The 25,463-nt window shown below is 44.5% G+C and overlaps 2 protein-coding genes across 2 annotated transcripts in view; one reads left to right on the top strand and one right to left on the bottom strand.

The window, feature by feature from the left end:
* Window positions 1–10,541: 10,541 nt before the first annotated feature.
* CDKN1C (cyclin dependent kinase inhibitor 1C) lies at window positions 10,542–13,464 on the bottom strand. Its single transcript, XM_035120955.2, has 3 exons — window positions 12,558–13,464; window positions 11,895–12,021; window positions 10,542–11,330 (listed from the first exon to the last, which is right to left on the bottom strand). Exons 1-2 carry the CDS (start codon window positions 13,138–13,140, stop codon window positions 11,900–11,902), a joined length of 705 nt encoding a protein of 234 aa, XP_034976846.2. The 5' UTR covers window positions 13,141–13,464; the 3' UTR covers window positions 10,542–11,330; window positions 11,895–11,899.
* A 2,419-nt stretch (window positions 13,465–15,883) lies between these two features.
* SLC22A18 (solute carrier family 22 member 18) overlaps window positions 15,884–25,463 on the top strand; it is a 92,532-nt gene continuing 82,952 nt past the window's right edge. Inside the window, exon 1 of the mRNA XM_060276191.1 lies at window positions 15,884–16,136. The gene's annotated coding sequence lies outside the window, so the exon portion shown is untranslated. The remainder of the gene's footprint in view (window positions 16,137–25,463) is intronic.

Genomic DNA, 25,463 nt, shown 5'->3' with positions numbered 1-25,463 from the left:
TCTTACAGATTAAAGGTAAAGGTAAAGGGACCCCTGACTGTTAGGTCCAGTCGCAAACGACTCTGGGGTTGCGGCGCTCATCTTGCTTTACTGGCTGAGGGAGCCAGCGTACAGCTTCTGGGTCATGTGGCCAGCATGACTAAGCCGCTTCTGGCGAACCAGAGCAGCGCATGGAAACGCCGTTTACCTTCCCGCCAAAGTGGTACCTATTTATCTACTTGCACTTTGACGTGCTTTCAAATTGCTAGGTTGGCAGGAGCTGGGACCGAATCTGGTTAAACAAAAAGATGTACAGAGTGGGAATCGATGGACAGCTCACAACAGGGAAAGGTGGCATGCAGAAATGGGTTCTCCCAAGGATCTGTACTGGAACCAGTGCTGTTTAACTTTTTCATAAATGAACAGGAGTTAGGATTGAGCCAGTGAAAGGCCCAATTCTTAGGATAACACCAAATTATTCAGAGTAGTGAAAATCCAGGTGGACAGTGAAGACTTTCATAAGGAAGAACTGAGAGAATGGGCCACAAAATAGCCAAGGAGCTTCATCCTAAAGTGATGCACACTACAGCAGAAAATCTTCCCACCAGATAAGATATTGTGGGGCCACAATATCTTTCATAGCAAATGTCCTCTCAGTATGAAGCAGCTGTGGAAAAAAGCAAATTCCTTGCTAAGGAATTCCCTGGAGGGAGTTCCCTGAGGATCAATGTTGGGACCTGTGAGCAGTAATGTAGCCAGGTTTGCTGATGATACTAAATTGTTCAGGAGGATCAAAACAAAAAGTGATTGTAAGGAGCTCCAAAAGGTTCTCCCCAAACTGGGTGAATGGGCAGTAGAAAGGCAAAGCAATGTAAGCATCATATTGAGGCATTAAAAAACCCTAAGCCACTACACCCTAATTTCACATATAAGTTAACAAGGTCTGAAATCACCAGGAATGAGACCTTTGGGCCACAATGGATAGCTGATGAAGGTATCAACCCAGTGTGCGACAACTGTGAAAAAGGTGAATTCCATGTTAGGGATCATTAGGAAAGGGATTGATAATAAAAATGCCAGTATCATAATGACATTTATACAAATATACAAAAATACTTGGAATACTCTGTTCAGTTCTGGTTGCCTCACCTCAAAAAGGTCATTGTAGAGCTGAACAAAGTTCAGAAAGGGCAACTGCAATGATCAATGATCATGTCCCCTATGAGGAAAGGTCACAATATTGGGGACATTTTAGTTCAAAAGGAAGCGCACAGAGAGACATGACACATAGGTGTATAGAATTGCGTGTGATGCTGAGAAAGTGGACATCCAATGAGCCAATTATCTTTCATAATGCATCGAGTGAAGCTGAATCTTGGAAGATTCAGCAGGCAAAAGAATAGTACTTCTTCACACAGCACATAGGTAGGCAAACTATGGAATCCACTGCCACCAAGATGTAGTGATGATCACCAACTTGGGTAGCGTTAAAAGAGATTTACACAAACCCATGGAGGAGAGGGCTGTCAGTGGCTGTGTTCTGCCTCCTCTGTTAGAGACAGTGAATATACCAGTTGCTGAGAATCACAAGTGAGGAGAGGACTGTTGGAGTCAGGGCCTGCCTGCCTGCAGGATTCCCATGGGCATTTGGTTGGCCATTGTGAGAACAGGATGCTGGCCTAAATGGGCCTTTGGTCTGATCCAGCAGGGCTCTTCTTACGTTGGACTCCAGCTCCCATTAGCCCCAGCTAGCATAGCCAATAGTCAGGGATGAGAGCCACCAATCCCCCATTCCTGCTGTTACACAGGCAGCCCTGTTTAGGGAAGTGTTTAATCTGTGATATTTCAATGTATTTTTATGTGTGTTGGAAGCCGCCCAGAGTGGCGGGGGAGACCCGGCCAGATGGGCGGGGTATAAGTAATAAATTATTACAGTGGTACCTTGGTTTAAGTACACAATTGGTTCCGGAAGTCTGTACTTAAACTGAAGCGTACTTAACCTGAAGCCAACTTTCACATTGAAAGTAATGGAAAGTGGATTAATCCGTTGCAGACGGGTCTGCGGAGTACTCAACCTGAAGCATACTTAACCCGAGGTATGACTGTAATTGGTTCTGGAAGTCCGTACTTAACCTGAAGCGTACATAACCTGAAGCGAACTTTCCCATTGAAAGTAATGGAAAGTGGATTAATCCATTCCAGACGGGTCCACGGAATACTTAAACTGAAAGTACTCAAAGAGAAGCGTACTTAAACTGAGGTATGACTGTATTATTATTATTATTATTATTATTATTATTATTACATAGGCTTCTGCCTTATAAAAACAATTCAAATTGTAATATGTATGACTGACAAGCATACTAATATATTGTCAACTTGTAACTTTTTTCTAATAGATCAACTAAATGAACAAATTTCTAACTTATTTATCAGCCTGTGGTAATTTTCAGTAGACGTTTGTACACCACCTCAGCTTTTGCCCTCTCTTCTAATTCTGTCAATTCACCTAGCTATCATTATGCAGAACTGAACAACACATTTCCCTGTTTCCATGACATTTTGGAAATTCAAAACAGTATTATTTTTCCCCTTCTTTTGATATTTTGGTGCTTCCAGGATGTCACTATTTTCGGGTGGGATTCAGCCACACCCTGGCAAATTCAGAATGCAGAATCATAACTTGATTGGAAGGTCGCCAGCTTCCCAAACAGAACAGACTTTTTGTGATAAGGAAAGTGACTGGAAAATGTGCTGGATAGCATGGGTAAACACTTGCTTTGATCTAACTCCCTACAAACCATTCAGGATGAATACTGAATAAATGGTGTCCTGTCTACAATTTTCTTGGTTTCTAACTTCTACAAAGACTTCTCCACTCGTGATGGAGCATACATTTCTATAAAGCAGCAGCAGCTGCAAAAACCAATTTGGGGATGTCCTGCAGCATCCTAGCCTGGATTGGAACACCCACTAGTCTAATGCTAAACATAATCTCCACCTCTCAACATCCCAAGATTTCAGCCACTGGCTTGCTGCAGCTTGGAGCTTTCATAGGCATGATAATAATAATAATAATAATAATAATAATAATAATAATAATAATAATAATTTATTGTTTATACCCTGCCCATCTGGCTGGGTTTCCCCCAGCCACTCTGGGCGGCTTCCAACAGAAAAATAAAATACAATACAGTGGTTCCTCGGTTTAAGTACACAATTGGTTCCGGAAGTCTGTACTTAACCTGAAGCGTACTTAACCTGAAGCGAACTTTCCCATTGAAAGTAATGGAAAGACGGGTCCGCGGAATACTCAACCTGAAGCATACTTAACCTGAGGTATGATTGTAATTGGTTCTGGAAGTCCGTATTTAACCTGAAGCGTACTTAACCTAAAGCGAACTTTCCATTGAAAGTAATGGAAAGTGGATTAATATGTTCCAGATGGGTCCGCGGAGTACTTAAACTGAAAGTACTCAAACCGAAGCGTACTTAAACAGAGGTATGACTGTAATTTATTAAACATTAAAAGCCTCCCTAAACAGGTGCTTCCAGACTGGACCTTTATATTGCAAGCAAGTCATTGAGATACTGCAAATGGGTAGTTGGCAACCATTTGTTTTTTTTAATAAAACCCAGAATAAAGGGTGGCTGAATATAGACTTGCATTTTGATGCCAATGACATAGGGCAGATCTGAACCATACATTTAAAGCACATTCAATGCATATTTAGGACACATTACTTCCCCCAAGGAATCCTGGGACGGGAACTGCAGTTCCTGGAGCTCTGTGAGGGAGCAACAACAGTTCCCATGATTTTTTGGGGTAAATTGTGTGCTTTAAATGTGCACTGGATGTGCTTTGAATGGATATAATAATAATAATTTATTATTTATACCCCGCCCAACTGGCTGGGTTTCCCCAGCCACTCTGGGCGGCTTCCAACAGAAAATGAAATAAAATAATCTATTAAACATTAAAAGCCTCCCTAAACAGGGCTGCCTTCAGATGTCTTCTAAAAATCTGGTAGCTGTTTTTCTCTTTGGATGACGTGGATCTGCCCATAGGTGCTATTGTTGCATACGTGGATGAGGTGTTCTTATCCCACAATAAGCTCCCATCTGGAAGCATCCCAAGAGGGCAGCTGAAATTCATACTGGTGTACATGGATGATAAACTAAGGGCAGACCACCGCCCCAAGGGTCAGGTGTGCTTAAGCTCACTCATTTCCCTGAGCTCTGGACTGTGGCCTATTTTGACAGAGTGTAAGATACTGGAAAAGCCAAAATAAAAAGCAAATCAGGCAAACAAACACCCCCAACCCCCCAAGATAGCTGAAGTGCTGCTCTTCTATGAGAGCTAATCTCTTGATCTTAAAACCCTTGCGGGAGCATCCAGAATTCAAGGTTAGCTGCTGTGCCGCTCGCCAAGCTCTTTGTGTACAGATAAAATAGGATGCTTTGAAAAGCAGCTAAACTCCTAAATCAGTTTAATAACTGCCTGAGGGTGGCTTCTTGCACCTTAGCGGAGGGCTGCAGCAGCCGAAGCCGGGCCATTTGAAGGCTGAGGCCTGCGGATCTTTCATTTCAGAAGCTCCTATTCTTAGCCATGGGGGTGGGGTGGGCTTAGACAATGGCAGCCCTAGACACCTGCTTGCATGAAAGCAAGAGAAAAGCCCATAAATCCTGGAGGATCCAGCTGCCTCCCTCCATGTATTGTTGGCGCTTAATAAGGAGGGGGGAGTCTACTTTCCCCCCCACCCACCCAACTTTCACCTTTCAAAAGGGACAATCGCCTCCAACCAGCGCCATAGGCAGAGTGGCCTATGAAAAACATCCAGTTCTCTTGATTAAGTGATCATACAGTTTGGACGTAAATCAAGGTTACTTTTATGCTGAGGGAGCGGTTCCTGAGCTTAATCCCGGGGAAGAACTTCGAGGGAGAGACGATTTTGTTTTAAATCAGTACAACCGGCTGGATTCTTAAAAAGCTTCCCTGGCTTAGAATATGTGCTGTCCTATTGGACTTCTCTTACTCTTTTTAATATATTAAAAAAAGGAGCGGGGGAGCGGGTGGAGGGGAGAGAAGACATCCAGAATCCAGAGGCCGTTTGATTCATGCAGGAGTCAAAAGGCCTCTCAATACTAATACAGTACTACTGCTAAGAGGAGTATCTCAAGGAACCAACTCTAAGGAGCTGATCCAAACAACCCCACAGACCAACCCTGTCGGTCGGAAGAAGATACCGTCGGCTATCGCTTTGTAGTTGGAGAAGGGGGGCGGAGAAAGGAGGAGAACCCGAGAGGAACGAGTTCACACACACACTCCCAAGGCAGGGCTTTTCTATCAGCTGGGTCCGACCCAGCCCAAGCAGGGCAAGATCAAAGCCAGGATCCCACAAGCGGGAGTCTCACTCCTTTCTGCAGACTGAGCTGACATCGAGCCTGGTTCCTGCACTGACTGCACACGGAATCTCCTTCTGCATCCTCAACGCTGTGGCCGTCCCCCCCACCGCTTCATTTCCCGCTACACTCAGGTCCTAGCAAGCATCCATTGAAAGGAAGCGAGTGGTCCCTGGAAGGACCGCTTCTTCCACGTTGTGTGCAAATCCGGAATGGCGGCTCCCGGAGTTTCAAAACACACACACACACACACACACACACACACACACACACGCTCCGATAGCGCATTTCCAGCCTTTGGTCCCCTCCCCTGGAGCCCTTGCAGCCGCCAAAGGCCGCTTTACGACGACTATTTTCACGCGACTCCATAAGTTAAAACATAGCTGTCAAGTTCTCCCTTTTGTAAAGGGAAATTCCCTTATGTTGAATAGGCTTCCTCGCGAGAAAAGGGAAAACTTGACAGCTATAGTTAAAAGTAACTTGGCGGGGGGGGGGAGCAGGCGGGAGCAGGCCCCGCTCCGAATAGCCCCTTTCTCTGAGCGCCCTTTTACTGGGAAGGAGGTTCCCTGCATTTGGGTGCCACTGACTTGCAAGGAAGCGCCCTCTTTGAGCGGGAAGCGCGCCCCGAGATCAAAGAAACTCCGCCGAACTCGGAGCTGCGGGGCGGGAGGAAGGGCGGGGCGAAGGCGGTCGAGAGAGCGCCGGGCTCCGAAGGGGCGGAGTAACCAGGGTCACTCCTGTGCCACTTATGAATATTAGAGCGCTGCGTAACGGGGGGCGGGGGCGGGGGCGTGTAAACGAGACGCAGAAGTTACCGTAAAGCCCCGAAGATATTCGTCCACACACACACAAAAGACTCCAGATCAGTTTCACTTTACCGCTCCTAATTACCTATTGTTCGACGGGTAACTTGGGGAGACGGATTAACAGGCTTCCCTTAGAATCAATCTCCAATTCTCCCTTAGAATCAATCTCCTTTGCTCAAGCTACTAGAATCCAGATCTTCCCGTTTATGGCGCGATCCTAAATTCTAGACCTGTTTACTCGGAAGCCCCACGAATTGGGGTTGGATCGACGGTGCCGTCAGGCCAGGAATTTGGCTCAGAAGTGCAGTAGGGCTGGGCGGGAAGTTAGTAGGGCTGGTTGCTTACCACATTTTGAAGCAAGTGAAATAACACACGTGGCCATCTAAGGAGGGAGGAGCCGCCGCAGGACCATCGAGTTGGATTCTTTTTAATGGGTTAACCTGAGTAAGTAAAGTTGCACGCCTACAACCCAATACTAGGCATATTTACTCACACTTACTCTGTGATAACCGTGCACAGGATTGCAAGCCTCTGCACACTCCGCAGTAAGTAAATGGGGTTTCACCGCCTGAGAAATCCCTGTTTAGGGACAGGCACTACTGCTGACGGGAGCTTAGAATAGAATCATAGAGTTTGAAGGGACCCTGAGGGCCATCTAGTCCAGCTTGCTGCTACTACAACCTGCACCATTGAACAGTGATCAGTTTTAACAGGTTGATATAATCTGGGTACTGAACATGACATCATGATTTTGTTTTGTATGGAAAATAGTCTTTCCAATCCCCCCATCAGAAGTGAACTCTAGTTCACCAAAGCTTAAGGAATCTGTTCGTCTTTAAAATACCGGCTTTGTTTTGCTGCTGCAGGCTAGCATGCTGGCTTATTTTGAAGCTTCCAAACATGGACCTATACTTGAGCAAATCTCAGTGGTTTCATCCTATTTTCTTTATGAGTACCTGCAACTGAATTTAGGGACCATCTACTGCATATAAAAGGCTCATTCCCAAGTAAGCTAGCTGATCCTAAACACTATGGAAAGTAAATTAAAGTGCTGTTTTTGACCTATAAAGCCTTAAATGGCTCAAGATCGCAATACCTCAAGGAACGCCTCTCCCCAAATGAACCAACCCAGACCCTGCAATCACCATCTGAGGCCCCCTTCATGAGAGGTCTGGAGGGTGGCAACACAAGAATGGGCTTTTTCTTTGCTGGCCCCCCATTTGTTGAATGTTCTCTCTAAGGAAGCTTACCTGGCCTCTAGGTGACACTGATCTTTAAGTAACTATGGCCTTTTAGAACTGGGTGGGATGTTTTTAATTAACCTCTTGGTTTTAATATATCTATGTGGGTTCCCTGCCCCCTTATTTGTCCATCTGTTTGGTTGTAAGTTGCTTTGGGTTGCAAGATAAAACGTCTAACATATTCAATAAATAGTAATAGTATCTGTTTACTTCTGAGTTTGGGTTGCAATTGGACTTCATAGTTCTAGTTACAGGTAGGTAGCAGTGTTGGTCTGCCGTAGTCGAAACAAAAATAATAATAATAAAAATACTGGAAGGAATTTTTTTATTTAATTGGACTTCAGTAAGTTATGGGGGAAACTTTTGATTGCAATTTTATGTAAAGGTAAAGTTCCATTGAAATAAATGGTTCATGTAAATAAGAATACTATAAATTTTTACTTAATAAGTCCCATTGGTTTCCTTGGCACTTATTTTGAAGTCCCTTAGGCTCACAGCCTTAATCTTTCTGGCTATATTGTATGTGTGAGTGAGTAAGTGAGAGATAAGGCACATTTAATTAAAGGCCAGGATTTTGACATTCTGGAAAATTTATGGCTATGCTGGGAAGGCCTTTGGAAGCATGCACAACAGATGCAATATTTTGTAAAGATATATGCTATTGTGGACAAGACCAGGATGGCTCTCAGCTATTGAGTTAAGGATTAAGGGCTCCCTGAGTGCATTGACATAGCAGAAGAGCCACTGTGGTTTATCGTGCCAATGATCCATAAATAACGGGTCACTAGGAGATTTAATCGGCAAGTTCAAATCTTTGCAGTAGTGTATGAGGGGTGTGCCAAGGCATGGCACACGTCAGGGGAACTGGAGGCTGCAGAGAAAGAGACTGAAACAGGGTACTGGTTGTTGAGGTCCTTCCATTACATCTTTTTATGTCTTATTGATGGTGGCCGGATCACAATATGTGGAGTACCCCTCTGAAATGCAACCCACATTTTGTTGTGATCATTGGCAAAATATTTACTGAGTTCATTGATTCAAAACACTTCTCTCAACAATGGTGTCCTAAACTTGGAATGACATCATACAGTGTGATACTTTTTGTAGCATACTGATGGGTGCCCGTTTGCCATTTTAAGCTCAAGAGAAGAGATGGAGCCAATCATCTCTTACAGGCTCATGGACCTCTTACAATGCACATTGCTGAAAGCAGGTGTTTGTTACATCAACACAATTGCTTCTAGGCTGTATTGGGCACTGTGTTTTATGGGTACATCTTAACAATGGGGTGCACAATCGCTGGACATGAGCTGGAGTACAGAATTATGGCAGATGTCCCATTGAGCCATACTTACAATATTTTTTTCCCATTTGGGCTACAATCACCACATTTGCTTTCGTAGAAATGAATGGGGGTTCTTTTGAAGTAAATACATTCAAAAGATGATGTCAGATCTTATGCAAAACTAACACTGATTTCTCGACTCCCACCTAAAAACAAATGTTATTGTTACTAAATTTCTATACCACCCTTCATTTGAAGATCACAGGGCAGTTTACACTTCACACATACCTTTTAAAGACATGAAGGCGATACAAAATTCCTTCCTCATGGCTTTTCTATTGACAAAAACAATGTGCCTCCAATACACACACAACACCTAGAGTACACCTTTACAAGCTTATAAAGAGCCAACAGGCTTTCAGCCCACCACCCTGCATTTCACAGTGTATTCTAACTTGCTGCTCCCTTTCCCACTGTTCCTCAGGAGGCACCTATGGAATGAATTAATTGCAGTCATGCTGTGCCTTTGCAGCTGAGCAGTTTAGCTTCATGAAGCTTTGCACCTCTAGTCTTAAATATAAGGTATAAGCCAGTGCTACTGAAATGAAATTATACTTCCTTCCAAAGCATGGCTAGGAAAACTATGACCCTCTAGATGCTGCTTTGATCCCCAGCTCACAGCCATCATTGCCAATAATCAGGCAATAATCATGTCTAGAGGGAGGCATGGCACATCTGTGTTTCAAGATGCAGGTAGGATTAAAGGTAATACCGTACGCATCATCCATGCAGTAACTACAGTGTTGGGGTACTGTTTAGGGTTTTTGTTGTTGTCACTGTTATTGAGAATTATTTTTTTTGTATTTTTATTTTAATCTTTTAACAATTTTATTTTTGCATTTTTCAAAATTTATTATATATCTTAACAGTTCTTTTTACTCATAAGATCTTTTATATGGGGAAATTGTTCAGTTTAGTTGTGTACTTCCGAGGTTTTATTGTTTGTGACTTTTGTTATATTTGTAATTTTTTAACTATGGAAAGGCAGCATACAAGTGAAATTATGTATGGATGTATCTCTGTACCTTGAAAAATATCACTTGTCAGTTTTATGCAAATCACAATTTGAAAGGCACAGCTAGCAGTTCACATTCAGTGCTGGACTTTTTTTGGTAGTCAATGTGATACAGCAAATTTGTGTTTTGCATGAACAGGTGAATAGATCGTCTCTCCAGTGTGAACCATACCAGACTGGTGGTACTGGGACATTCACGGCAGAAAATTTGAATGTGACTTTTATTTGAATGTGACTTAAGGATGCTTGTGTTTTATGGCTTATGTTTTCCTTGCACTAGTTAATAAGGCTAATAATGACACCTTCTGATGTTACCGGTAGGTGGTGGTGGAAAAAAAAAAATAGGCCATGCGAGTAGGCTCCCTGCTTCAAATCTCCCATCCCAAGGTGTAGACAGGCAGTGGGTCTGAAACAGTGTGGTAGGGGCCAAAGATACGTACCCACTGGGTGTGGGAGAGACAATGGAAAAGGGCTCAAATTGCCTTGAGTGTGGTTTTTGTGCAGTACAATGTCTGCAGCCAAACTTTCTTATGCTCAACTTTAATGCCAGTCTATCCATCAGGTGTGCTCTCAAAGTACACAGAGGCTGACAATCCTGCTCTTACATAAGGAACCAATGACCGTTATTGCATAATATTAACAGTGATGTTACACTGAATTTTAAGAAGCCAAAGAAAATAAAATTGTGTGCACTGAGGTGGGGGTTCCAATCACAGAGTGATAAGAATAAAAGCTATAAACACCAAGGCGGCTTATCAACATTTGATTCCTTTTTATTTTAACATTGTGGCATAAATTTGCAGTGGCAGTGGTACAGACCGGCTCAGGAACCATTGTATCAGATTTATTTTCAAGTAATAACTAAAGTAATTTTGATTCATAGCTACATTTTGTGAATGCAAAAAAACCCACTATAAAAATAAATTTACATTTTTGTAAATAACAAAAAAGCAAATATATAGTGCCCTTTGGCTTAACCAAATAAGAAAAACAAAAACCAAACACACAAAACAGACTACTGGGTGTCAACCAAAGTTATCCGCTTTTTTGACATAAATAGAAAATATAAGTTAGTATAACTCTTAAGTTGTTTTTTTGTTTTTGTTTTTTTACAAATATACATTTTTTTGTTTGTTTTGCACTGAGAGATCAGCAGAGATTAAACATTTATATAAATGACTTTAAAGCTTTTACACTTCTGGCCAGTGTACTCACATTAGGCATAATACATTTTTAATATATATAAAACATAATACATTGCACAGTTGTAAATTAACACTGCTCCGTCAGGTGGCTTGTAGTCGGGCCACTTTTGCTACATGGAGGTACAAGCAATTCCTTCTGGGGCACGAGTAGAAGAGGAGGAACGAAAAAACAAAACAGGGAAGAAGAAAAACGCACACACGCACAACCAGGGGATTCTTCCTCCCTGCTCTGGGTCTCTCTGTCTTGCCAGTCCCTTTTAACGTGTGGAGGAGGAAGGGCCTCTCAAGCTCTTGTGTTTCCAAGGAAACAATCACTTCGGTGTTGTAGTGCAAAATCTGCAAGAGAAGAGCAAGCGCATACTTAGCACGAACTTGCACAGAGGACTCCCGGGCGACGTCGCAACTGGACGGAGTTGTTGGCCGATACAAAGAGACTCCCCCGCCCGCCCCCGCCCCGCTCTCCCCTCCTCCGAGGAGCAACTGATGAGTCAGCAAAAGCGGTGGAGGAGGGGGGCGGAATGGCTAAAAAATAAAGAAAAAAAGCAAGCAAGCCCCATGCAATATCTGACCATCAGGAAGTTACTCCAGATCGGGGGCCCGGGGGAGAAGAATGGGGAACACACCCAACTGACCAGTCAAGAGAGGCTCCTTTTGCAATGCTCCGCTACCTTCCCATTCCCTCGCAATCCCCGCCAAGTTTTGCCAGCAGCCCCAAGTGTTCTGCAAATGACCAGTCACGCACGAGAGGTCACCCCTCTCCGAGAGGGAGGGCGGACCAGGTGCGAGCTGCTTCCCAAGGCCGAACGAAACCTCCCTCCCTCCGCACCCCCAAAAAAACTTGCACCCGTTTCTAAGTATTAAAAAGTAGCCGATCTTGACGTACACCCACCGCTCGCTCACCTCGTTCATCGGAGCCTTTTCCGGGGGGTCTGCTCGGCGGGCACAGCAGAGACCGAAGCTGGCAAGGCGCTGGGATGATCCCCGGGCAATTTCGAGTCTACGACTCTTTTCCGCTTGGCGAAGAAATCTGCGGATCAGACCCAGGAGAAAGAGGGGAGGAATTAACAGGAATTCTGTGCGTGTGTGTTATTTTTTGGGGGGGGGGTGTCACTCGAGCCAAGAGCTTCGAGTTCGAAAGGGACACACCCCACCCTCGGTCAGGAACGGGAGAAAAACAATCGCGTTGCACACTAGGGACCCGCCCTGCTTGGCTCGCCCGCCTGGGCGCCGCCACGGAGCGCCTGGCTCTGGGCTCCCCCTGTCGGCGAGCGGGGGGCGCCGCAGCTGCTCGGGTTTGTTTACGTCGCAAAGGGGAGGCAGCCGCCGCCGCCTGGCGAGCGCGATGTGCTGCGTAAGCATTTTCCTTCCCCGCTCCACCAACCCCCGGGTACCTGCGCGGAATTTTAAGCAGAGGCAGCGCCTCCGGGCAACGTTTTAAGACACCGCGCAGATGAGAAAAAGTGGGGGCGCCCCCATAACTTGGGCCGGGGGGGGAGTTGGAGCAACCCCCCCCAAAAAAAAACAGGCACAAGTGCAACCCAATCCGACGGCGGCGCTGCTTACCTGTGATGTGCGCTACACTGGCCGACGACGCCCTTTTCAGCGCCGCCGCGGCGCACGGGACAGGCTTGATTATAATCCCTGAGTAGCTGTGGAGCTGAGCGGCCCGGTTCTCCTGGTTGAGGCGCTCCTCGCCCGCCGACCTAGTGCTTTCCAAGGGGGCCGTCTTGCCCGGGGAGGGGGCCGAGGGCAACCCCGTCCCCTGGGGCTCTGCCTCCGGAGGCGCCTCTGTGCTTCCCGGCGAAGGCGGAGGCGCTTTGGAGCGGATCACCAGTACCGGGAAGCGGCACTTGCCGACCTGCAGCGTCTCCCGGTAGAAAGCGGGCACGGCGCCTCCGTCCATCTCTTCCCACTCCAGCCTGCCCGGGCCGCCCAGCGGCGTCTCGCTCTGGAAGTTGTAGTCCCAGCGCTTCTGGCCGTCCTCGCAGATCTCCCGCAGCTTGCTCTTCAGGTCCCGGTTCAGCTCGTCGTGATCCACGGGGCCAAAGAGGTTCCTGCACACCCCGGTGCGAGCGTGCAGCGGGAAAGTCCGCCGAGCCGCCAGGCGCTCCAGAGCCGAGGCGCTCGAGAGGTGCACGTTAGACATGATGGTGGCGGCGCCTAGTAGTAGTAGTAGTAGTAGTAGTAGTAGTAAGAGGGAGCGGGCAGGTTCCTTCTCCGCCCGACGAGGTAGCGGGTCCGATCGCCTTTGCAAATCCAAATCACAACCCCGGAGTGCAGGGCTGGGCTTTCGCCGCCTCCCTTCGCCAGGGGCCCGGAATAACCTGCGCGCACCCCGATCCCCTCCGCCTTAACCTGCCCACCTTCCGCGCCTCGCTCCGCTTCTAGGAGCCTGCCTGGGGCTGCCTCGCTTTTTAAAGCTCTCACCGAGTGAGTTCGAGCAAAACATCGATTAACATAATACTATTTCTCTGCAATAACACTCTTGCCATTGGTAGACGCTCCATTCTACCCAGGGCGTCGGACCGCCTCCCCCGGCCGCTTATTGGGTGAAAGGCGAAGTGTGGCAAGGCGCCAAAAGTGTCCTTCTCCTTGCCATTGGATAGTGTGGCTTGTCCGTCACTGTTGTGTTTAGAAAATTGGGGAGGGGGGAGTTAGAGAGGGAGAGGAGAGAAGGCGGTGGCGAGTATCATGCGATTTAAAGAGATGGTTGAGTAACATGACACCCAGCCCACGGCTCAGCTCCCTTTGTTTGCAGTCGGCGACGGCTGCTTCTCTGCGAGTACTTTTTTGTTTTGTTACTGTCATTGCACTTTTTTTAAAACACGAGAACTAGTGGAACCACAGAATTACTAGAGGATTGTAGGGTTGGGTGGGTTTTAAGTTTCTGTTTGTGTTTGCAAGATTGAACAACTTTTCTACCCAGCATCTGAAAGTAAAAAATTCAAACGGCTTTGTGTAGAAAACAAAGGTTATATGTACAGTGGGACTCCAAACGTTAACCGACTTTCAAGCATAGCTGCCAAGTTCTCCCTTTTTTTAAGGGAAATTCCCTTATGTTGAATAGGCTTCCTCGCGAGAAAAGGGAAAACTTGGCAGCTATGCTTTCAAGGAGTTGAGGACTGCAAAAGGCAGCGAAGGGAACGGATTAATCCTAATATGTTTAGCATTCTTAGTAACAAGTCAATTGCTTGATAGGTTTTGAAACTGCATCTGGACTGGGACATGTAGGAAAATGAAAGCATTCGGTCTTTTTTCATTAAAAGAAAACCACTTAATCTAAGCTTGCTGTCTTAACTACACTGAATTGCCAAAGATTAACTGACTTGTGCGTAATACATCTTTGCAGGTCATTGCAAATGTTGCCATCTGTGGTTACTGGAGTGGGAGTTGAGTTGCCGAACTCTACATCTGCAACCAAGTGTCTGAGGCATCCTGATGGGAGTTTCATACAGGGCTTCCAGCTTTATCAGAGTGAGGATTCCCCCCTCCCTTTGATGCTCTACCCCAACAAAAGAAAAAGAGTGAGGAAGCAAAAGAGTAACCTATTCTCAATTGTTTGGGTTTTTTTTTTATCTTGGCAGCTTTCATCAACCTGGTGCCTCCCAGCTGTTTTGGACTAAAGTTTCCTTCAGCCCAATCCAAGAGAGCCATGCTAGCTGGGGCTAATGAGGGTTGTGGTCCAAAACATCTAGAGAGCACCAGGTTGGCAAAAAACACCTGGATTAAAAAATACTGGACCCCACAGTTCTCCATATCTGTTCTTTAATCACAGGAGCGAGGCTTAGTTTATACCGGTATTCCCTCTACCATTCTTCATCAGGTTGACATCTAGTTGACTACTGTGAGAAGCGGATGCTAGGCTAGATGAGCCATTGGCCTGATCCAGCAGATTTTTCTTATGCTGCTAGTATTTAAGGTGTTTTGGTGCTTTGTGCTTGAACATCCTGCATTTCAGGGCTTGTATACACTTCTGCTTGTCCCGCATTTAGAACGCATGAGTCCAAGTGGTTTTCCTCTTGCCCTGCTCCTTTCCCGGGGAAAACCCGCTCTTTAAATTTAAAACTAAATTGGAGCAAAGCTACAGTCCAAAGAAAATCCAAATTGCCATTTGCTCTGATTCAGTGCTAAAGAGTGGTTTGGGAGGGGCATGCAAGAAGTATTTAAGTCTTTTAAAGAAAGACTCCCATTCTAATGCATTTCCTTGAGTTGTGAGTGGACAAAACTTTTCCTCTTCGGGGGAATAGGAACAACAGCTCCAATCTACTCATGATATATAAAAAAATCACAAATACCTTTAAAGAAGTAGCAGAATGGATTTGATACGATACAGCCAAAAGTAAAATTACTTGAGATCACCAAAGGTGCTGCAATCCAGGGGAGTAGTGTTGGGCTCTTAAATCAGAAGGACGTGAAGTAGCATTGGTGGGTGGGGGAATGTCATTACAGCCCTGGTTCCTGGGGGTTTTATCATTGAAATGAAACTTCCAAGAGGACCATATGGCGATTTGCAAGATGGCCTGCAGTCCAGAAAGATGCTGTTCAGTGAACAGTTCATAAAAAGGCTATCATGGTTCAGTGACACTGACAATACACCTCATTAGGCAAGACGTAAACCCCTGTTGGAAGGGTTTTTGATGGGGCAGAAAGAAGAAAAGGTCAGTCATCCAATCAGACCTTCAAGCGAAAACAGGTGATGAAATATTAATTCCTTTGATTTAACAACCTATCAGATCTAGTCCACAAAAGAGATGATGGGACCAAAGCCAATCCTGCTTCAGAGAGTAAATGATCATGGTATACACAGTTATCCTTTTAGCGATTGGTACCCTGCCAAAAGAAGGCAGAATTCAATTTCTTTTCAAACCTTGGTAATGATTAACCAATAAAGTATAAGCCCCACAGACTAAGCTTTGTTCACTTTAAAGTTTGTGTTGGTCCACTGTGAGCCTGCCTATCCTATAGATGTGTGTCCATGTATCCGGGAGCAGATAACACCCTGGGCAAGGCGAGTGCAGCCCGTGAAGTCAACTGTGCTGCATGCCAGCTGCACTCCAAGTGAAACAGCTTGTTTGAATGTTTGGCATAGAGCTTGTGCTGAGATATTTGGCTCTGCAGATGGCTTAAATGGAAGGCACCTAGGTGAGTGGTCCCCATCTTGTCCCCACACATTATGTCATCCCCACGGTTTGTGCCACACAGCCTCTTCTTTTGGTGCTGCTTGGCCACATCTTAGGGTTGCCCACGTCAGGCTAGTGATGCCATTATTTAATGTTCTGTCCTGAACAAACAAAACTTTGAATTGGCTTTTATTGTAGCGATTGTTACTATCTAGAAAAGGCAACACGAATGCACACTGTTTGAATGCAGAAACATACAGTATATTATACTTAGAAAGTATATGTTTCCTGATTATGATTATTGTCTCTCTGTCCCAACCATTTACCCCAGGGGTAGCTAACCTTTTCTTGGCCTGAGGGCCATATTCATAGAATCATAGAATCATAGAGTTGGAAGAGACCACAAGGGCCATCCAGTCCAACCCCCTGCCAAGCAGGAAACACCATCAAAGCAGTCTTGACATATGCCTGTCAAGCCTCTGCTTAAATACCTCCAAAGAAGGAGACTGCACCACACTCCTTTGTAGCAAATTCCACTGTTGAACAGCTCTTACTGTCAGGAAGTTCTTCCTAATGTTTAGGTGGAATCTTCTTTCTTGTAGTTTGAATCCATTGCTCCATGTCTGCTTCTCTGGAGCAGCAGAAAACCTTTCTCCCTCCTCTATATGACATCCTTTTATATATTTGAACATGGCTATCATATCACCCCTTAACCTTCTCTTCTCCAGGCTAAACATACCCAGCTCCCTAAGCCGTTCCTCAAAAGGCATCGTTTCCATTGGTCAACTCTCCAGGGGCTGCATAGCAGCATTAGGTGTTGTCTCCCAATGCTCACACACACTTAAGCTCATGTGCATGCATACACAGCCCTCAACTAATCCATACAGGTCAGCTGAGTAAGGAGGTATCACTGCCCCGCTTTCCCTTCATTTGCAGAAATGAATGACATTGAAGACCAATTCTGTGTAATGGAATCCAGCCACCACCTCTGCCACCTTCACTTATCCAGCTCTGTAACCAGTGGGTTTTTTTCCTGGGGGTACTCAAGGGAACCTTCCTCCCCCCCACATTTTCAAACTACTGTACTGTAACAACTTCATGGTGAGTACCGGCACCTTGTTTTCTATTGAAAAAAGCAATGTCTGTAACAAAGTGCCTGTTGTTGTTGTTGTTGTTTAGTCATTTAGTCATGTCCAACTCTTCGTGACCCCATGGACCAGAGCATGCCAGGCACTCCTGTCTTCCACTGCCTCCCGCAATTTGGTCAGACTCATGTTCGTAGCTTCGAGAACACTGCCCAACCATCTCGTCCTCTGTTGTCCCCTTCTCCTTGTGCCCTCAATCTTTCCCAACATCAGGGTCTTTTCCAGGGAGTCTTCTCTTCTCATGAAGTGGCCAAAGTATTGGAGCCTCAGCTTCAGGATCTGTCCTTCCAGTGAGCACTCAGGGCAAACTAATCTGAGGCCTGTTTTCTTGTACATCACACTCTGCCCATCATTGCCTGTTGCCATAACTATGTCCTGAGTTGCAAGCTAATTTTCCTGAACTTTGGTGGTTGTGAGTTAGCCATCCTAAGGTTCTTTGACTGTGGTGTCCTGAACCACACATGGCATCAGCACAGTGGCTCCTGACAGGTCATCATTCCTATTTTTTCTGATTCTTTAACTAGTATTAAGCCAGAATTCCCTGTTTTGAATGTACTGGGGAAACACTGACTGAACCCAAGAAAGAATCTTCATTGCCGAAGCTCATACACAATGCAAGGGGGGAAGTGTTTAGTCCCAGTGCTTGTTCCTGGCTTCATAATCCTTGAGTTGTTGCTTGAACTTGACCATTGTGTGGGCTCAGCTATTGTTGTGCAGTACTGTAAATATTCACTTCCCAACAGAGTCATTCATAGAACCAAGTGACAGGATTTTGCCACAATTGGTTTTCTGATAGGGAATGAAACAAGGCTAATGTTATTGACTTAGCATTAAGCCATTAACCTCACATAAAGTGGACAGTAGCGTTAGGCTTAATATTGATTTCCAAGAATACTGTACTGATATTTCAGGTTCTCTCTGAAGACTCAATAGCGGTGGCAAAATGAAAATATGTGTTACTGACTCTTCTGTTGCTAGCTTGATGTTACTCCACGGCAAACATGGAAATATTCATGTGGTAGAAGCATCTGAGGCCTTGTACTTAGTTTCCCAACTGAGCTTAGTAGAAAAGTTTCAGTCTTCTTAGCACAGCAGTTGCTGTCCTAGTCTGGCAGGTGTAGGCCATGGTTAGGACACAAGCCTACAGTGTACAAGACCTCACACACAAGATTGCTAGGCAATGGCAGGGCAAGACAGGCATGCAAAGACAAACCAGGGTTATGCACAAGGAACCAGACTGAGGCCAAATTCACAGCAAATATTAAAACTCTATGATACCACTTCAAACTGTCATGACTTCCCCAAAAGAGCTGTAGTTTATTAAGGGTGCTGACAGTGGTTAGGAGGCCCCGATTCCCCTCACAGAAATGATTCTCAGAGTCCCCTGTGAAAAGGCACTGATTGTTAAGCCACTCTGGAAAGTGTAGCTTTCTGCAATAAGTTTTATTGTGTTATATTGTGCCCTTCCACCTAAAGTTGTCCAAGGTGACAAACACATCTGCATTTTTTTTTGAGAAAAAGGCATTCTAAAACAGTTAAAAAGATGGCAATGTTATAATTGATCGAAATGATATCTCTAGAGAACACAGATATATTAGATCTGGAGCTTAGCTGCCAAGTATCTTGTTTCTCATGGGAAACCCCCAGATTTTAATCAGTTTCCCGCTGTTCTCCCGAATGGAGAAAAATCCCAGAAATCCCCCGGATTTCCTACCTGCCAGGGAGCCTCCATTTTGGGTGCCGCTCTTCCCATGTGTGGGCAACCGGAAATCGGGCAGAGCGGCATCGGAAGTTGCTTCTACGCATGCCCGGCGGCCATCTTGGTATGATCTGGAGAGTGTTAATAACAGATATGGGTGGCATGCCTACCTCGGCTACAACAAGGTGAAAGTTCACAGAGGATTTACTAACCATATAGTAAGGAATGCTCTATACAAGGTGTGGACCAGATATCAACAATTATTAGAACCAAAAACGCCATGGTGGCTGTCCCCGCTAGAGGCATTTGCAATTAAAAAAATTAAATAAAGAAAGTAATTGCGCAAATTATAGTCAATTATTAAAAGAAGATCAGGGACAACTGAAGCTCAAAACATTTGAGGAGATAAGACATTACCTCATCGGCTGGCTTCAATATCATCAATTAAATAATGTATTTAATTCAGACCAAAAAAAAGGGTTTGGGAGAGAAGAATCTAAATTACAAAAAGTATTATTAAAATAATAAGATATTAATATTCAAAACTTATGACCTTTTATTGAAAAGGGATCTAAAAGATGAGGAACTAAAAGAAGTTATGGTCAAATGGGCGCAAGATATCGGCCACACAATATATATGGAACAGTGGGAAAGGCTTTGGAGGTCAGACATTAGCTTTACTGCCTGTTACACTATTAAAGAGAATACAGTATAATGAAAATGTTCTACAGGTGGTATTTGATATCTTCCAAACTTGCCAAAATCAATCTATGTTAGAAATGTAATAACAGTGAGGGGACAATGATGCATGTATGGTGGGGCTGTGAGAAAAAAACACTGGGTGTGTATTCATGAAGAGCTAAAAAACTTCTATTGAAAAGAAACCAGAGGCATATTTATTAGGTATTTTGGGGAAAGACATCCCACAGGATAGGAAAAGGCTATTTTTGTATGCCACAGCCGCAGCCAGATTATTACTTGCTAAAATTGGAAAGGAGTTGTTATCCCAAAAAAAGATGAATGGATAAGTAAACTATGTGAATTTATAAAACTGGTGAGGTTAACAGCAGCCATAAGACATCAGACAAATCTGAAATTAAGGAAGGAATGGCAGTGCTTTGGGGACTATATGAAAAAACACTGTTCTGAGGATAAAATGTTGATATGCATAGACTAAGTTTGTAAAGTAGGTCAGACGAAATAGATATATTGGACATATAAGGAATCATATTTAAAAGTCGCAAGGTTAATAAGATGTCGAGTGGTGGTGGTGGGGAAGTCACATGAGTGCATATTAGACGGTATTGGTTTTTATTTATGTACAGTGTACGTTTCTTTTTCTTTTTTGTATGTCTATTTTTGGGTATGTTTGTTTGTTGTTCTCTGATGTCTGTTTTTTTAATACAGTGGTGCCTCGCTAGACAAATTTAATTCGTTCCACGGGTCTTATAATGAAAAATTCGTCTAGCGAATCCCATAGGAATGCATTGGATTTTTTTGAATTTTTTTTTTTTTGCCCATAGGAACGCATTAATTGAATTTCAATGCATTCCTATGGGAAACCGCGATTTGCTAGACGAATTTTTCATAAAACGAATTCGTCTAGCGAGGCAACTTCCGCTCAAAAAATCCTTTCGTTAAGTGGGAATTTCGTTAAGCAGGGCATTCATTAAGCGAGGCACCACTGTAATTTTTTTAAAAAACAATTGACAGCGAGCATAAAAAAGGTCTGCCTTGTACCATCCAAATGGAATTTGTATGTCAACACTGAAGTCCAAATTGTCCGCAGTTAGTGCAGGATGCTGCAGTACGACTGCAGACAGGATGGAGACCTTATTGGCATGTAACACTTGTGCCCTGGTGGCCAGTTTGCTTCTGGGCCAAGTCCAATGTGTTACTAATAATATATAAAGCCCTTAACAACTTGGGGGGACCAGTGTACCTGTGAGATCAGCTTCCCTCATATAGGCCCATTTGACCACTTTGCTCTGTGGACGGGCACTCTTCCAAGTGCCACATTATACCCATTCCACATTTGCAATAAATTGATATTCTACTCTAGCAGCACCCACACTTTGGGTGTGAGGCAGGCACTGTACTCTTTTCGGTGCCTGCTAAAAACATTTTTATTTAGATGAGCCTAACCAGGCATGTGCAAATTTGAGGGATCAAAATGCTCCAGCAGGGATCACGCCTGCCTCTTCACTGCTCCCCAGGGCTGAATTGAACGTGTTGGGTGCTGGCTTGTCGGGTCTGGAGGCTGAAAGCCAGCAAGCAGTCGAGGGAGGGAAGGCAGGCAGGCAGTGAGGAGATGCTGGTGGCAACATGGCCTTGAGCTGCGTGGTTGAGACTGCACTTATGTAATGCCCCACTACCTGATGTTGGGAAAGATTGAGGGCACTAGGAGAAGGGGACGTCAGAGGACAAGATGGTTGGACAGTGTTCTCGAAGCTACGAACATGAGTTTGACCAAACTGCGGGAGGCAGTAGAAGACAGGAGTGCCTGGCGTGCTATGGTCCATGGGGTCACGAAGAGTCGGACACGACTAAACGACTAAACAACAACAACTGGGACTAATGTGTGTGTGATCAGACAGACCGGCAGGCCTCTTCCTCCCGTACATATATCCAGTCCTTTCTCCTTGCTCTCACTATTGTTTCTGCTCTCAACGTCACGTATGCACGCTAGTGCCGATGCTTGTGGTAACAGTTCAATTTAAAAACAAAAAAATGAGAGAACTGGGCAAAACTATTTTGCTTCAGCAGGAGGGTGGAGAGGGGGGCAAGGAAGGAAGTCGTTGGGGGCAAATAAGGCAGGAAATGTGACCACGCAGCCTTTCGCACTGGCTCCAACCACCGCTCCAACCAAGTGAGACAATTGCACTAGTCAGCTCACCCCAACTGATCTCCTTTTAAAGCCATTAAAGCACATGGCTGTCACCACATCTGGTGCCAGGAAACTCCAGCCATTAATTACGTGCAGCCATTAATTACGACAACGTTCTTGCTTTTCTCTGTCTGGAATCTGCTGTCGGTCAGTTTCATCATGTTGTAGTATTTTATTGGGGTGTAGTATTTCCAGCACTTTGGTAGCTGTTTTGAGATGGGGCAGGGAGAGCCGTTTTTGTTGTTGTTATCAAATCATTAATTGCTTTTCAGTAACTAGGAAAATGGTGCACAAATTCTATTTTTTTTAAAAAAGAAAAAGTAAGAACTTTATTCCACAAGTGTATAGGGGCACATTCAGTCCCTTTCCTCATGATCCCTAGCATATAATTTGCCTTTTTTCACAGCTGTTGCATGCTAATTTAAGTTTTCATTGAATTATTCACCATGATCCTAAGATCATATTCCTGGTTAGGCACCACCAGCTTTGACCCTTTTGGTGCATATTTGAAGATATGTGCATCACTTTACCGTTATGTTGAACCTTGTTTGTCCATTCATCTAGATTAGAGAGAACCCTTTATAGCTATTTGCAGTCTGATGGGCTTTTCACCATCCTTAATAATTTGGTGTCATTCCAACACCTGGCCAATTCAACGTTCCTTTTTAACAGATCACTGATGAGCAAATAAACCAGGCATCCCCAAACTTCGGCCCTCCAGATGTTTTGGACTACAATTCCCATCTTCCCCGACCACTGGTCCTATTACTGCAAGACTTTTCCATTTCTTCCTACTCTCTGCTTTCTTACTAAGCCATAAGACGAACAATCTTCTTATCATGACTGCTAAGATTGCTCAGGAGCCTTTGGTGAAGGACTCTGTCAAAAGGTTTTTACACATCTAATTACACAAATAAACCTGATGGTCAACATCTGCATACTTGTATAATAGTTACCAGAATTGTTAGGGCTATTTGCTAAAGAATTGTAGGAGGAATCTCCAGTTCTTGCTACGATGAGATCTTAAATTAGTAGTATGATATTCTACCTAATCTAGTTCACTATGGAGAGAACGCCAGTCACTATTACAAGTGCTTGCTGCCAACACAGTGTCAAGCATTATCTTAAAAAAACCTCTTTCTTCCTAATCAAACCTGCTGAACTCTACCTTGCTCTCTCCCTTTGCTTTTGTGCAGAGTCACTTCGTGTTTGTGGTTCCCTCAGTTTATGCCTTCCACCTGTGTCACTGAATTATTCCTGTCTGATTCTCAAACTTCCATCAGCTTCGGCCAGAATGGCCAATAGCCAGGGATGATGGCCGTTATACTCCAGCAACAACTGGAGGCTCAAAGGGTCCCCACCTCTGCTTTTTCCTCTTAATTTACACTTACGCTAGGGTTAGGTGTTGCTGGGAGTTGTAATCCAAAACATCTGAGGGCACCAGATTCTCAAAGGCTGGCCTGGATCTCTTGATTCAGTATGTGCTGCTGGATCACATCTGGAGAAGGGCCGGTGCCTACGGTATGTGGCTTTCATCAATGAAAATGCAATGCAACAATCACAAAGCCACATATTATGAACAATATAGGTTAAGAAAACAATGCAATCTGAAATGGCAATCAAGCCAGCTGCTTTTTAAACAGCAGCAGAAATTACACAGTCAAGGCCTTTTAAAATGAAAATATTTACAAAGGATTGTCTATGAGAGAATAATGAGGGAGCAGCTGGATTTCCACAGAAGGTCTTCCTGAGTTGCCAAAGTGGTAAAATAGATTGACTCTGTGGCCATTTCTATAAGCCAGAATGCATTCTTTACATAAAACCCCAAGATGCCCTTGGCTTGGGATATATCCATAGCTGCCAAGTTATCCCTTTTTTAAAGGGATTTTCCCTTATGCTGAATAGGCTTCCTCGCGAGAAAAGGGAAAACTTGGCAGCTATGGATATATCCCATACAACCCAATGAATGGTTAGTAGTGGACGATTGCTGTATTTTAGTTCTCTGTTCATTGGCTTCAGGTCAATGCAATGCACAACTTGGTGGTGTGGAATCCAGTTGGAATCCCAGAACAATTACAGCAGAGTCTTGTGTCACAAGTATGTAGTTGTTTTTGATAACCCTCTAGAAGCCAAACAATTCCCAAATGGAAACCACTCCATTCCTCTCTTCCCTAGCCTTATGCTAAGCAGGCTGCTGAGCCATAGAATCACAGAATTGTAGTTGGAAGGGACCCCGAGGGTCATCTAGTCCAACCCCCTTCAGTGCAGGAATCCTTTCCACAGCTGTCCCTGGGTGGCCTCAACCACTAATCCTCTGGTTAATAGTTATGTCTTTGACTTGTAGGCAAGATGGTTCCGGCTTTAGTGGTTCTGTCAGTCCTACAGGCCTCCTACTTTTGGGAGTCTTCAATGGTTCCACACTCTATCCCAAATTTCCATTTTCCTGCCAGTTCTCCTTCTCCTTAAAAAAAAAAAACAACCTGAAAATTTTCAGCATCTTTTCCTTCGTTCAGATAGCAAGTTCTGGCTCACTGCTCTGTGCTGCATTCAATATACCCTCTTGCTGCACACAAATCAGTTGTATGGCTTGAAATGCTTTGCTCCAGAAGCGATCTATTGGTCTCCCCTTTCCACAATTATAAATTAGAAGCTATAACACCCATTGTTCTGAGGGCTGCAAATCTTAAGTGTGTGCTTGCCCACCGTTTTCAGAACATTTTTATTGTACACAGCAAGCCCATGTCCCATGTCTGCATTTTCAGTAGCCTAGGGTAAGCAGGGTCATGCGAAGTAAAAATAAAAGGCAGACAAGGAATGTGGGCAGCACCCTGGAGAGCTCCAACTGGACTCCAGACAGGGCAGGCTTGAATGTTGCTCCAATAAGTGGAAAACTCAGACTGAGGGCTCGTCCACACTTACCTTTGCTCTGCATTTTTAGGCACAGGTCTGTGTTTTAAAGCTTAGTCCGTAGAACACGGGACTCTTAATCTCAAGGTTGTGGGTTTGAGCCCCACGTTGGGCTCAAGATTGCAGAGGGTTGGACTAGATGACTCTCGGGGTCCCTTCCAATGCTACAAATCTGTGATTCTGTCAAGAGAATTGGAGAGGTAGCCTAGCGACTGGCCCCTAAGTACTGGCCCCCAAGTACAGCCTCAGTATAGCCTGAAGTGCACTCTTGGAGATATTTTTTCTACCCTCCTCAGGAGAGGTAGTTGCCCAGTAAAACTGGGGTCCAGTATAAATAGCACCTTTCAGATATATATATATATATATATATCTTTAAAATGTCTTTGCATTCTGTGAAAGCCACATTTAGGTTGTCAATATTGTGTCTGCTTGAGGCTGTCTCTACTTGCACACAGGGTGAAATGCTAATAATAATAATAATAATAATAATAATAATAATAATAATGGTTACATTCTTGGCCTCCACCCTCTTAGGCCCATTTCAAATTATTGTGTTTTCTGCAGTTGACATTATCTCCATGTAGAGGCAGAAGTTCTTAAGTGAGAATTTAATTTTCAGATGGCAGAGGGAGTGAAATTCAGAGTTTTTTTGGGAGAAGCTAAATTATCAAAAGTTTTGGGGTGGAGACTGACTTGGAATAAAAACAGAGG

This window comes from Zootoca vivipara, chromosome 1 (assembly GCF_963506605.1).
Source record: "Zootoca vivipara chromosome 1, rZooViv1.1, whole genome shotgun sequence".
In the NCBI taxonomy this organism is placed as follows: Eukaryota; Metazoa; Chordata; class Lepidosauria; order Squamata; family Lacertidae; genus Zootoca; species Zootoca vivipara.
The sequence above is the reverse complement of the archived record's forward strand: the minus strand, read 5'-3'. Positions and strand labels throughout refer to the sequence as shown.

What these genes read in the sequence shown, in the direction of transcription:
- CDKN1C (XM_035120955.2), bottom strand. Translation starts at nt 13,140, where the DNA reads ATGTCTAACGTGCACCTCTCGAGCGCCTCGGCTCTGGAGCGCCTGGCG. An exon ending in CAGTGTAGCGCACATCACAG is followed by an intron (nt 12,022 to 12,557) that starts GTAAGCAGCGCC and finishes TCTGATCCGCAG; the next exon opens with ATTTCTTCGCCAAGCGGAAA.